Source organism: Oncorhynchus gorbuscha, linkage group LG26 (assembly GCF_021184085.1).
Source record: "Oncorhynchus gorbuscha isolate QuinsamMale2020 ecotype Even-year linkage group LG26, OgorEven_v1.0, whole genome shotgun sequence".
Classification (NCBI taxonomy): Eukaryota; Metazoa; Chordata; class Actinopteri; order Salmoniformes; family Salmonidae; genus Oncorhynchus; species Oncorhynchus gorbuscha.
Genome location: NC_060198.1, coordinates 12,960,350 through 12,975,051, shown reverse-complemented (window position 1 = coordinate 12,975,051; position 14,702 = coordinate 12,960,350). Strand labels below are relative to the sequence as shown.

Here is a 14,702-nt window from a genome sequence, read left to right as displayed (position 1 = left end):
GTCTGTCTGTCTGTCTGTCTGTCTGTCTGTCTGTCTGTCTGTCTGTCTGTCTGTCTGTCTGTCTGTCTGTCTGTCTGTCTGTCTGTCTGTCTGTCTGTCTGTCTGTCTGTCTGTCTGTCTGTCTGTCTGTCTGTCTGTCTGTCTGTCTACACAGCCCAAGCTCCTACGGACCCGGGCGTGTACGGGGTCATCCAGTCGGGCGACCACAAAGGCAGGACGTGTGCTGTGAAGTGGATCAAACTCAACGCCTCCAGCGACGACGTGGAGGTCAGTCTGCTGGGCATTATGGGTCGGCTTGTGTCGCCGGGGGAACCACAACCTTTAAAAAAAAAGTTTTATACATTCCATTAATAGCTCTATAGAAGTTGAATTTGGGCAAATCGTATCGTGTGCCACATATCGTGTGCTACTTTGGACCAAAGCAATAGCCCCATGGTCCTATTGCTCTGCTCAAAAACAGTGCACTATACAGGGTGGCTTCTAGTGTCATTTGAGCTGCATGGTGTCAGTAATGGATGGTGGTTTTGTTTGTTTGTTTAGGTCACAGGAGAAGAGGAGGATGTTAGTGTGTACGACATCGCCGACCACCCAGACTTCCACTTCCGTACCACTGATATCGTCATCAGGATAGGGAACTCTGAGAACGGGCGGAATACGGAGTGCGAGAACAATGTAAGTTCAAAAAATGTCTTTCATTTTGGTTGTTGACATGTTAGTACTTTCCCTGTGGTGCTTGGAGTGTTCTTTGCCGGTCCATGTTGTACAGATGCTTTGGCCTGGTTACAGATATCACCATAGTTGCTAAAAGCGTGCTCTGAAAGGAAATATCATCCAGTATACTATCGTGTAGAAAGAGTATTTTCACATACCGTTTTTTCATCTTTTTTAAAAACTTGTCCAGACGTCAGTAGGCCAGGTCTTCAGAGTGGACGTGAGCAGCAAGGTGGAGGTGGTGTGGGCCGACAACTCCATTACCATCGTCCTACCACAGGTACTCATGGTAATTGTAGTCTTTCTGTCCCTCACATGCGGTAGTTGTAGTGGTCGCTGATCGGTGGCTGTTGGTTTCTGTTGGTTCTTTCTGTTCACTATGTCAATGACGTGTGCTACTGCTGTACCTTGCTCAGATTTCTGTTCATGCTAAATATGTGTTCATGCTAATTATCTTTTCAATCTGATTGTGTGTTGCAGATAGCATGCTGCTGGGTGACTTGCATGCTGCCCTTTTTAAAAATGTTATTCTATAATGACATTTTGATATTGACACAAAAAGCGGTGATTTTGTTTTTCTCTAACCCCCCCCCCCTCAATCTAGCACCTATACAACGTGGAGTCTGAGATCGAGGAGACTGACTATGACTCTGTGGAGGAGAGCAGCAGTGGCCTGTCCACGGAGGAGTGGGAGGACGAGAGCGACAGCTGGGAGACTGACAACGGCCTGACCACCAACGAGGACGACCAGCACCCTGCCAACGACGACACCACCACCCCGGCCGCCACCCCCACCGGCTCCAGCCCCTTCATCATCCCCCCAAAGGAGGGCGGCATAGCAGGGGCCACTACACCCACCAAGCCACCTAACTCCTCAGAGGACCTGGAGGGAGCTGGGGCTATAGTCAGCCCAGGCACCGGTGCTGGAGGAACCACCCTTGGAGCAGGAGGGGGTGATGCAGCGGAGAAGCTCCCCGGGAAAGAGAGCACGCCGCGGGGCTTCCGTGAGCTCAAGGAGGCCCTGAAGATCCTGGAGAGCCTGAAGAACATGACGGTAGAGCAGCTATGGACCGGTGGCTCGCCTACCTCGCCCACGTCCAGTGCTGCGCCCGCCGCCAACGGGACTAACGCCAACGCCGCCACTGCCATCACGCCAGAGAAACCCACCAAGGAGAAGCGCTTCCTGGATGACATCAAGAAGCTCCAGGAGAACCTGAGGAAGACCCTGGACAATGTGGCCATTGTGGAGGAGGAGCGGATGGAGGCAGTGGTGGAGGGTGGGGCAGGAGGAGGTGGGAGCACGGAGGGAGGGGAAAGAGGGGGCGAAGAAAGGCCCCAGGAGGAGGCAGCGGCGGCGAAGACTCCAGGCGTGGCGCCAGAGTGGCCCAGCGATACGCCTGTTCTGTGCCAACAGAGTGGTGGGAAGCCCGGAGTCACCTTCACCAGTGCCAAGGGAGAGGTGTTCTCTGTGCTGGAGTGGTCACCAGGTGAGGACGCAATACTGCGCTTTTAGCTTGTCATTGTTTGTCTTTGTTACTGAGACATCCACTAAACTAGTAGTACAGGGAGAAGAATTCAATACCCCCAAAAATACCCTCTTTGAACATTTTAAATGCATTGGTCCATTACTTAAAATGGATTTTCAAATACTCACTAAATACCACAACATTTATCTGACTCCTGCCAGACACCCACACCTTTAAGAAGATGGAGTTCCAGCCGGCCGAGGCCAAGAAGTTTTTCAGCACCGTGAGGAAGGAGATGGCTCTGCTGGCCACCTCGCTGCCCGACGGCATCATGGTCAAAACCTTTGAGGACCGCATGGTATGTTCACCGACACCTAAGAAGAGAGACGTTTGGAAGTGATTCGAATGTAGTCGATTACAGTCAAGTATTAAATTGCATCAGACCACTCTTCAGTGGCTAAAGTGACTGGTTTTGAGCTGCCAGTTTCTCTGCACTCATTAAACCCTCGACTTAAAATCTCTTCATGCTGTTATTTCTGAAGATAAGTGATGATAACTCTGAGGATGATAGTGAACGTGTGCTATTCTCGTCTCTCTTCACCCCGTCCCTCTCTCTTCACAGGACCTGTTCTCAGCTCTGATCAAGGGGCCCACGCGCACCCCTTACGAGGACGGCCTGTTCCTCTTCGACATCCAGCTGCCAAACATTTACCCGTCGGTGCCGCCCCTCTTCCGCTACCTGTCACAGTGCAGCGGGCGCCTCAACCCCAACCTCTATGACAACGGCAAGGTCTGCGTCAGCCTGCTGGGCACCTGGATCGGCAAGGTAGAAGTAGACCTTTAATACCTCACGAAAAAAGTGTGATGATTGGTATTTTTGCTTTTTTATTAGGATCCCCATTAGCGGTTGCAAAAGGAGCAGCTACTCTTCCCGGGGCCCACACAAAACATGAAACATGACATAATACAGAACATCAAGGATAGAACTACAACAATAAAAAGGCACACAGCCCACATATCAATACCAATACACACGCATAAACTATCAAGGTCAAATACTTAGACCACCCATTACCTTCTCCTTGACTGTTAATAGACCACCCATACCTTCCCCTTGACTGTTCTTAGACCACCCATTACCTTCCCCTTGACTGTTCTTAGACCACCCATTACCTTCCCCTTGACTGTTATTAGACCACCCATTACCTTCCCTTTGACTGTTCTTAGACCACCCATTACCTTCCCTTTGACTGTTCTTAGACCACCCATTACCTTCCCTCTGACTGTTATTAGACCACCCATTACCTCCCCAAGGACTGTTATTAGACCACCCATTACCTTCCCTCTGACTGTTATTAGACCACCCATTACCTTCCCTTTGACTGTTCTTAGACCACCCATTACCTTCCCTTTGACTGTTATTAGACCACCCATTACCTTCCCTTTGACTGTTCTTAGACCACCCATTACCTTCCCTTTGACTGTTATTAGACCACCCATTACCTTCCCTTTGACTGTTATTAGACCACCCATTACCTTCCCTCTGACTGTTATTAGACCACCCATTATCTTCCCTTTGACTGTTCTTAGACCACCCATTACCTTCCCTTTGACTGTTATTAGACCACCCATTACCTTCCCTTTGACTGTTATTAGACCACCCATTACCTTCCCTCTGACTGTTATTAGACCACCCATTACCTCCCCTTTGACTGTTATTAGACCACCCATTACCTTCCCATTGACTGTTATTAGACCACCCATTACCTTCCCTTTGACTGTTCTTAGACCACCCATTACCTTCCCTTTGACTGTTATTAGACCACCCATTACCTTCCCTTTGACTGTTATTAGACCACCCATTACCTTCCCTCTGACTGTTATTAGACCACCCATTATCTTCCCTTTGACTGTTCTTAGACCACCATTACCTTCCCTTTGATTACCCATTACCTTCCCTTTGACTGTTATTAGACCACCCATTACCTTCCCTCTGACTGTTATTAGACCACCCATTACCTCCCCTTTGACTGTTATTAGACCACCCATTACCTTCCCATTGACTGTTATTAGACCACCCATTATCTTCCCTTTGACTGTTCTTAGACCACCCATTATCTTCCCTCTGACTGTTCTTAGACCACCCATTACCTTCCCTTTTGTCTTTAAAAAAAATATTATTTTGAACATGAGCTGCTTGTATAAAATGTGCCTCACACTGTCTTTCCTGTTTATCAATCCTCAGGGTACAGAGAGGTGGACCAGCAAGTCTAGCCTGCTGCAAGTGCTTATCTCCATCCAAGGCAAGTCTAAACTGACCTCACTAGACCTATTCTTTGTCTCACGCACTATTGATTCACCCCCCCACCTCATCCAGAATTTCTCGTTACCAGTCAGGTTTGGGTACTTTAGGCCCCCCCCCCCCCCCCCCCCGTTGTCTTCCCTGCAGCAGAAGTGTATGTTTTATTCATGCCGTTCATTAGCTCATGTCTGCTTCGGCTACAGTGAGTGTCACACACCATCACCCTCTGACAAGACCGTTGTGGTTAAATTGCCTCACCTCCCTATCAGTAATATTCACCTCAGGATTTAGGAGACAATTATAGGATTTGTAGCTATCTCAAACTATGCTGATAGGCTTATTCAGGTTAATCCACGAAAGGCTAAATGCATTTGAGTTGTCAAAGGTGTTTGTGGTTAACCAAAGTTTGAGTCTTTAAGTACACTAGAATGAAGAGTTAATGTGTGGATGTCTTTGATTTCTAAGGTATTTGGGTCCTTGGTTGTTTTTATCTCAATATCAAATCATTTCTGGTTAACAATTAAGTACCTTACTGTGTTTGTTTTAAATGAAAATGGTCAAAAGGGAAACAAATAGCTTCTTAGCAAATAGCAATTTCTTGAGCAAGATTTTCGCTCGGACTGTCTGGAATTGGTCTGGGAGGGGAAAACTGAAAAATAGCTGTTGTTGGCGGAGGTTTGGAATTCTCTTAATGGTCTAATTACCTAATTTACTGGTACGCCTGGCACCTACTACCATACCCTGTTCAAAGGCACTTCAATCGTTTGTCTTGCCCATTCACCCTCTGAACGGAACACATCCACAATCCATGTGTCAAGGCTTAGAATTCCTCCTTTAACCCGTCTCCTCCCCTTCGTCTACACTGTTTTGGAAGAGGATTTAACAAAGTGACGTCATTAAGCGATCATAGCTTTCACCTGGTCCGTCTTGTTATGGACATTTGTATAGTCGCTGTATATAAAATGCAGGACAATCCCGTTTGACTGCACTGGGCCTTTTTTTAATACTTCCTTGTGTGTCTAGAAGAATCTAAAGTGTGTGTGTGTGTGTGTCTCTCCCAGGCCTGATCCTGGTCAACGAGCCCTACTACAATGAGGCAGGTTTCGACAGCGACCGGGGCCTGCAGGAGGGCTATGAGAACAGTCGCTGTTACAACGAGATGACTCTCATCAAGACGGTGCAGTCCATGACCCAGCTGCTGCAGACACCCATAGAGGTCGGGATACAGTCTGATCTGATTTACCTAGAGTCAATCTGTTTCTGTGTAGATTTTCGTATATGATTTGGTTGTATTTGTGTGAATACAAAATGCAGTAAAAGTTCTCCCCCCAAAAATATGGACGGTTTTTGTGTGCTGATAGTTGCTGTACAAATTGAACCTGTAAGTCAAATTTCCAAAGACTCATTTCAATTTTCGGGAGATTTAAGAAAACGTTTCTTATTACTGGATGAGTTTGGGACAAATGGCAGGTGGTGATGGATAGTTATATACACTGCTCAAAAAAATAAAGGGAACACTTAAACAACACAATGTAACTCCAAGTCAATCACACTTCTGTGAAATCAAACTGTCTACTTAGGAAGCAACACTGATTGACAATAAATTTCACATGTTGTTGTGCAAATGGAATAGACAATAGGCAATTAGCAAGACACCCCCAATAAAGGAGTGGTTCTGCAGGTGGTGACCACAGACCACTTCTCAGTTCCTATGCTTCCTTGCTGATGTTTTGGTCACTTTTGAATGCTGGCGGTGCTTTCACTCTAGTGGTAGCATGAGACTCATGAGTCTACAACCCACACAAGTGGCTCAGGTAGTGCAGCTCATCGAGGATGGTACATCAATGAGAGCTGTGGCAAGAAGGTTTGCTGTGTCTGTCAGCATAGTGTCCAGAGCAAAGAGGCGCTACCAGGAGACAGGCCAGTACATCAGGAGATGTGGAGGAGGCCGTAGGAGGGCAACCCAGCAGCAGGACCGCTACCTTCGCCTTTGTGCGAGGAGGAGCACTGCCAGAGCCCTGCAAAATGATCTCCAGCAGGCCACAAATGTGCCTGTGTCTGCTCAAACGGTCAGAAACAGACTCCATGAGGGTGGTATGAGGGCCCGACGTCCACAGGTGGGGGTTGTGCTTACAGCCAAACACCGTGCAGGACATTTGGCATTTGCCAGAGAACACCAAGATTGGCAAATTCGCCACTGGCGCCCTGTGCTCTTTAGATGAAAGCAGGTTCACACTGAGCACATGTGACAGTCTGTAGATGCCGTGGAGAACGTTCTGCTGCCTGCAACATCCTTCAGCATGACCAGTTTGGTCATGGTCAGTCAGTCATGGTGTGGGGTGGCATTTCTTTGGGGGCCGCACAGCCCTCCATGTGCTCGCCAGAGGTAGCCTGACTGCCATTAGGTACCGAGATGAGATCCTCAGACCCCTTGAGACCATATGCTGGTGCGGTTGGCCCTGGGTTCCTCCTAATGCAAGACAATGCTAGACCTCATGTGGCTGGAGTGTGTCAGCAGTCCCTGCAAGAGGAAGGCATTGATGCTATGGACTGGCCCGCCCGTTCCCCAGACCTGAATCCAATTGAGCACATCTGGGACATCATGTCTCGCTCCATCCACCAAAGCCACATTGCACCACAGACTGTCCAAGAGTTGGCAGATGCTTTAGTCCAGGTCTGGGCGGAGATCCCTCAGGAGACCATCCGCCACCTCGTCAGGAGCATGCCCAGGCGTTGTAGTGAGGTCATACAGGCACGTGGAGGCAACACACACTACTGAGCCTCATTTTGACTTGTTTTACGGACATTACATCAAAGTTGGATCAGCCTGTAGTGTGGTTTTCCACTTTAATTTTGACTGTGACTCCAAATCCAGACCTCCATGGGTTGATAAATTTGATTTCCATTGATCATTTTTGTGTGATTTTGTTGTCAGCACATTCAACTATGTAAAGAAAAAAAGTATTTAATAAGAATATTTCATTCATTCAGATCTAGGATGTCTTATTTTAGTGTTCCCTTTATTTTTTTTGAGCAGTGTAGTTGGGTGGTTGTCATGGTGCTGCGGTAGAAGTCTGTAAATATTGTACATATTTATGTTAGTCTTTTTATTTTTATTGCATATCTTGTGTTTTTGAGCCACGAATTTACAGGTTAACTCTTTTTGGCTAGCTAGCTGCCGTGTTTTTTTTATTGGGAAAAATGCGTCCGGACTCAGTAAGTTACCAGCTCTTTTTTGTTTCACCCGGCTGCCAGTTACATTTAACATTTACATTTAAGTCATTTAGCAGACGCTCTTATCCAGAGCGACTTACAAATTGGTGCATTCACCTTATGACATCCAGTGGAACAGCCACTTTACAATAGTGCATCTAAATATTTTAAGGGGGGGTGAGAAGGATTACTTTATCCTATCCTAAGTATTCCTTAAAGAGGTGGGGTTTCAGGTGTCTCCGGAAGGTGGTGATTGACTCCGCTGTCCTGGCGTCGTGAGGGAGTTTGTTCCACCATTGGGGAGCCAGAGCAGCGAACAGTTTTGACTGGGCTGAGCGGGAACTGTACTTCCTCAGTGGTAGGGAGGCGAGCAGGCCAGAGGTGGATGAACGCAGTGCCCTTATTTGGGTGTAGGGCCTGATCAGAGCCTGGAGGTACTGAGGTGCCGTTCCCCTCACAGCTCCGTAGGCAAGCACCATGGTCTTGTAGCGGATGCGAGCTTCAACTGGAAGCCAGTGGAGAGAGCGGAGGAGCGGGGTGACGTGAGAGAACTTGGGAAGGTTGAACACTAGACGGGCTGCGGCGTTCTGGATGAGTTGTAGGGGTTTAATGGCACAGGCAGGGAGCCCAGCCAACAGCGAGTTGCAGTAATCCAGACGGGAGATGACAAGTGCCTGGATTAGGACCTGCGCCGCTTCCTGTGTGAGGCAGGGTCGTAATCTGCGGATGTTGTAGAGCATGAACCTACAGGAACGGGCCACCGCCTTGATGTTAGTTGAGAACGACAGGGTGTTGTCCAGGATCACGCCAAGGTTCTTAGCGCTCTGGGAGGAGGACACAATGGAGTTGTCAACCGTGATGGCGAGATCATGGAACGGGCAGTCCTTCCCCGGGAGGAAGAGCAGCTCCGTCTTGCCGAAGTTCAGCTTGAGGTGGTGATCAGTCATCCACACTGATATGTCTGCCAGACATGCAGAGATGCGATTCGCCACCTGGTCATCAGAAGGGGGAAAGGAGAAGATTAATTGTGTGTCGTCTGCATAGCAATGATAGGAGAGACCATGTGAGGTTATGACAGAGCCAAGTGACTTGGTGTATAGCGAGAATAGGAGAGGGCCAAGAACAGAGCCCTGGGGGACACCAGTGGTGAGAGCGCGTGGTGAGGAGACAGATTCTCGCCACGCCACCTGGTAGGAGCGACCTGTCAGGTAGGACGCAATCCAAGCGTGGGCCGCGCCAGAGATGCCCAACTCGGAGAGAGTGGAGAGGAGGATCTGATGGTTCACAGTATCGAAGGCAGCCGATAGGTCTAGAAGGATGAGCGCAGAGGAGAGAGAGTTAGCTTTAGCGGTGCGGAGCGCCTCCGTGATACAGAGAAGAGCAGTCTCAGTTGAATGACTAGTCTTGAAACCTGACTGATTTGGATCAAGAAGGTCATTCTGAGAGAGATAGCGGGAGAGCTGACCAAGGACGGCACGTTCAAGAGTTTTGGAGAGAAAAGAAAGAAGGGATACTGGTCTGTAGTTGTTAACATCGGAGGGATCGAGTGTAGGTTTTTTCAGAAGGGGTGCAACTCTCGCTCTCTTGAAGATGGAAGGGACGTAGCCAGCGGTCAGGGATAAGTTGATGAGCGAGGTGAGGTAAGGGAGAAGGTCTCCGGAAATGGTCTGGAGAAGAGAGGAGGGGATAGGGTCGAGCGGGCAGGTTGTTGGGCGGCCGGCCGTCACAAGACACGAGATTTCATCTGGAGAGAGAGGGGAGAAAGAGGTCAGAGCACAGGGTAGGGCAGTGTGAGCAGAACCAGCAGTGTCGTTTGACTTAGCAAACGAGGATCGGATGTCGTCGACCTTCTTTTCAAAATGGTTGACGAAGTCATCTGCAGAGAGGAAGGAGGGGGGAGGGGGAGGAGGATTCAGGAGGGAGGAGAAGGTGGCAAAGAGCTTCCTAGGGTTAGAGGCAGATGCTTGAAATTTAGAGTGGTAGAAAGTGGTTTTAGCAGCAGAGACAGAGGAGGAAAATGTAGAGAGGAGGGAGCGAAAGGATGCCAGGTCCGCAGGGAGGCGAGTTTTCCTCCATTTCCGCTCGGCTGCCCGGAGCCCTGTTCTGTTCTGTCCTGTTCAGTTCATGATCTTTTGAACATAATTTGAGGAGTTGCCTGACTCTCAATAGGAATGGGAGATGGAGGCATTCAGCTGTGCTGAGGCAGATGAGAGGGTTGGTCGTGAGGATGACTGGATACTATTCTGAACTCAGTGTGGTGAGTTTTTGGCGCCCAGTGCTGCTGAGGTATCAACCTAGTGTGTGCAACACAGAGTGGAAGAGGTCCAGTGGCTAAAAGACCCTCCATCACCATCCCTCCACTCAAGCCGTAAACCGACCCTCTACATCTTCAGACTAAAGACTTGGCCCCTATTGGTTGACCTGTCATGATATATTGCTTGTTTGTTTTTGCTCTTGAAGCGCTTTGAGATTCTTTGAAGAGCCTTGTAGAAGTTTAATAAATTATTCTTATCGGTTATGATTCACATCATGGGGATGTTGAGCCATAATGATTTATCTTTTGTCTGTTTCCAAACAGGTGTTCCAGCAGGAGATCCGGCAGCACTTCACCTCTAGCGGCTGGCGCCTGGTGCACCGCCTGGAGGCCTGGCTGGAGCTCCACGAGCTAGCTGAGAGGGGCCCTCCGCCAAGGCCATCCCGGGACAGGCCTCCCTCAGTGGGGCCTCTTGACGAGACACTCCCCTTGGATCTTCTGGCCCACAGCACCCCCAACAAACCCCAGGGCACCGGGGATGAAGAGCTGGAGGACTCTGGCCTGAGCCTTTCCACCACCGCCGCCTCCCAGCAGGAGCTCAGCCAGAACTTGGACTGCGACGGCGCAGTCTTGGCCAGTGAGGTGGCCGGGGCGAGCGTGGTGGTCTCCGGGTCTGTTAGGGGGGCCACCTCGGACTCTGCGGGCTGCAGCCAGCCGGCGGTGCGACCAAAGAAGCGCAGGAAGAGCTACCGGAGCTTCCTCCCCGAGCGGAGCGGCTACCCGGACATTGGCTTCCCCCTCTTTCCTCTCTCCAAGGGCTTTGTGAAGAGCGTGCGCAGTGTGCTGCTGCAGTACCGGGCCGCCCTGGCCGCCACCCCCATCCCCGACCACATAGAGGACAAGTGACTCCCCCAACGCCTACCACCTCAAAGCCCTCACTCTAAAAGCTGCACTGTGCCCCCAATGATTTCTCAAATAGCCCCCCGTACGCTCTGTCCCCCCTTGCCCAACTGCTGCCCAGTGCCCCTGCCCCTCAGCCATCTATCTAGTACACTCTTGCCCCCTCCTCCCCTCCCTCAGACCACTAGAAGTTAACTGGGTGTATGCGCTTTTTCCGTCAGTGTCCAGAGGCCAGTCAGAGGCCAGATGTGAAGGGAGAGGAGTGGGAGTGTCTTATGGGGATCTAAGCCACGGACCATAAGCGCCCTCCCTCATATTGGACCCTCTGAGCTCTCATGGACACACAAACAAGGAGCGAGAGCCTCGACTGGAAGGCAGCGCCACACGTCTGCCCCTCGTGGACCCTCCTAGGCCCTGACGGACGAGGAAGGAGAGGAGGAGAGATGCAGAGCCGGTTTGATTTAAAAAAGAAAAAAAAAAGAAAGAACAAGTGCCATTGACTTGCATAATCTATAGTTACTGTAAGGGGAAGTGGAATTACCTGAAGAGACATTCTTTGTGAATTGCCGCCACAAATTATTTTTCTTAGCACAAATTAAAATGTTACTCCGCCGTGTCAATTGGATCTAAACTAAACGGAGACTGTTACAGTAGCCATGGCATTCTGGAATCTGCAGGATGAACCTGGACAGATTCTCTAAGCTGGGTTTTCTCTGAACTACATTTCCCAGTATGCCTGGCTCCTTTAACCCTGGCGGGCAACCCTTAGCACTGCTCCTGTGCCCTGTTACCACCCTGCACTCTCCAATCAACAATCTCGGCAGGTCTGGGCACCTTTTGACATGCTGACGTATTGAGTTTCTTTTTAATGTGGATGTTGCTGGTTGTTTGCTTTTTGCCCTTCTCCTCTCGCTCTTTCTCGACTTTAGAGACACACCCCCAATCTGAATGTTATTAACTGCCCACCTACAACCGCTTCCCTCTGCTATGTCCGTGTTGGTTTCCTCGCCAATCGATAACACCAAAACATGTCGTTGCAGAAACACTTGAGTGACAAGTTTACATACTAATCACCACTTCTGGATGTTATATACACTATTAGGCCCTATGGTATATACCCTGAGGAGAGACTTGGCTCTAGAATAGAGGAGTGACACAGAACTATATGACCTTACCTCTAGGTGAGGTCAAATGAGCTCTTTAATATCTTTGACTGTATAAAGTTTCCATTCTAAGACTTGACACTGTACAGACTGTTTGTTTTAGTTATGTCACCCATGTCGCTCTTCAGACTCAACTTGACATATTTTTTTCCCCCTTCTACAAGGGATCAAGGCTAGGTTGAAAATACCCAGTTTAAGAACCACGTTTGAAAATAAACACATTCATTGGACCAGCGCAGTTGCTGATTCGACAGGATTGGCATTGAAAACGTGGCCAGCGGTCAGGAAGTGAAGTGACTGTAGATCATTTGAAAAAAAGTTTTAATGAATAGAATGACAGAAACAATTATCCTGTGTGTTTGTGGAGTAGTTAGCTGAAATTCACTACGGTTGTGTTTTATTTCCCACCTTGATGGCTAACTTTCTGTACTGCTGACATTCACTTCCGTTCATTTTCTGTCTGACGCTGGTCCGATGAAAGTTTTTATTTTCTAACGCTTCTCCGTGGAATTATTACGTTGTCTTAACCTTCTCCATGTTCACGGTAGTGATGTTTTTCCTTCCTTGCAGCTGTCATTGACCCTTTAGAGTTGTTCACAATGGTCCTCCAGAGCTATCCCACAATCCTCTCTTCTGCTCACTCATTGGGCTACTACTAGAAGCGGAAGCCACAACCGTGAACTTGACACGAGTTTTAAAAACCGCTATCCATTCCATCACTAAATGAGTCTTATCTCATCTCAACATGTTGCCTTACTTGAATTGTTCTTCTTAGTATATTATCAGACCCTATGTACAGAGCTGCTTGTTACCCCCGCCTGATACCCACTACATTCACCCCATTCCAGTGTTCAGAGGTTGGCCCTCTAACATCAGACCTGGGGTCGGTTTTCCCTGGACTTGTGCTTAATTTAACAATTCGGAGGTAGGAAAAATGTATAAAACGAATAATAAATTAAACAAAATCACTGATCCCAGATCTGCTTTGACAATGGCAACTTCAGCCCACAAGTTGAATGGTCAAGTTACACAGCTTCAGCCTCTGTATTCCAGTGTTACTCTCAACTGCGGTTTGTTTGGGGATGGAGATTGATTGGAGTTTGTAGACAGAGTTTGAGTGTGGATGCAGAAGGTTTTGAGGAGCTTGTATTTGGTTTTGTTCTTGCCCTTTGCCTTGAGCATGATGGAGTGTCACTTTTGTCCCCAAGATTGGAGTGGTATCCCGTTCTTTCATTTCCCCAGTTCAAAGGGTGAATGATGCACTTTTGACAACATGTCCTCTGGCATAGTCATGCTTGTACTTTGTGATATTACTTTTATGTTTCTTTAAATTATTGCTGGTTTGTTTATACTTGCTTGAAAAATGGTCAAGTGTTCTATTTATTAACACAGGGAACTTTTCTCTGTATGGCCACCAGGGGTCAGTGGTTCCATTCATTGTGTTTGCCGAAGAATGAAAGAAGCCTGGTCCCAGACCTGTATGTTCTTTGACCAACTCCTTTGGCTAGTAGTTGATTTTAAAGCACAAACAGATTTAGGATAAAGTGTTAAAAGGAGTACTGTGAAAAAAGTGCAGCGATTTAACGCCATCTGGTTCTTATATAGCCTGGTCCCAAATCTGTTTGTGCGGTCTTTGCCGAGTTGGCAAGAATGCACAAACAGATCTGGAACTGGGCTAGTTCTGATAGTGCTTCCTTGGTTATTTGAACCGTCGTTGTTTACATCCATGACATCCATCTGAAATATATTATGCTCTTGTTTTTTGCCACATATTCTGTTGGTCCATTCCCCTTGTGCTTACCGGTGAACTGAAAACGAGGGCGTTGGCTCGTCTTTTTGCTTGAACAAAGACGCTAAATGCTTAGTGTTTATGAGTGTGTGAAACAGTACAAAGTGCCATTTGTAAATGATTGAGTGTAAAGCGTGAGACAAAGAAGAAAAGAATAGGTGAATGGGATTTTTTTTTTTTTTTTTTTTCCACCTTAAAAAAACAGATATTTAAAATCCTGTACCATGCATGGCAATCAGGCTTCCATTGCTTCTCTTCCTCCTTGACTTTTTCTTTTGCTTCCCCATTTTAGCCTGCAGTCCTTGTAGCGTAGCAGCCTTGGTTGGTTCCCGCCAACCTTCTCCTGTGTTTGCAACCATAGATCTCTCTCTCTCGCTCATGCACGTGTTTCTCCACTATTGCAAAAACAGAAAAAAAATGTGAAGCCAGGTCTCGAGAAAAAACATGAAGGATTTCAAGCACATGAAGTTGTGTACAATTTTCTGTGTATATTTATATTCAGACGTATTCATTACTGCGAGAGATTTCCAGCCAAAGCATGTAACATGTTGCTTTAAGCCTTGAACGGACACAAGACTTGACTGTACGATGTGAACATTTCCACAGTGGCCTGTATTGGTAAACTAATAAACTTATGATTTTTAGCCTGATCCCTCTGTACAGAAGTCATGACTATACTATAAATGCATATATTTAACAAATTTGAGCTCTGTAAGTGGTCATGAGAACGCTTGGGACATAAGTATACATTTGCAGGTTTTTTCTTCTTGATTTATAATTTTTTACAGTTCCTTTCATTAAGTTTCAAGACCTGTTTTTAAAGTGATGTATTAAACTTTGCAAGCAGTACCATGGTTACAAGTTGTCGCTTGTGGTGGATTGAATTTGGTTGTACAGTAGAGTT

The 14,702-nt window shown here is 47.7% G+C and overlaps 1 protein-coding gene across 1 annotated transcript in view; it reads left to right on the top strand.

The window, feature by feature from the left end:
* LOC124016542 ((E3-independent) E2 ubiquitin-conjugating enzyme UBE2O-like) overlaps positions 1–14,656 on the top strand; it is a 50,915-nt gene extending 36,259 nt beyond the window's left edge. The window contains 9 exon segments of the mRNA XM_046332129.1: positions 155–267; positions 541–672; positions 902–991; positions 1,316–2,198; positions 2,399–2,535; positions 2,800–3,003; positions 4,423–4,480; positions 5,541–5,695; positions 10,271–14,656. Of these exon segments, the coding sequence (XP_046188085.1) occupies positions 155–267; positions 541–672; positions 902–991; positions 1,316–2,198; positions 2,399–2,535; positions 2,800–3,003; positions 4,423–4,480; positions 5,541–5,695; positions 10,271–10,852 (2,354 nt within the window). The 3' untranslated portion in view covers positions 10,853–14,656.
* Positions 14,657–14,702: the final 46 nt, after the last annotated feature.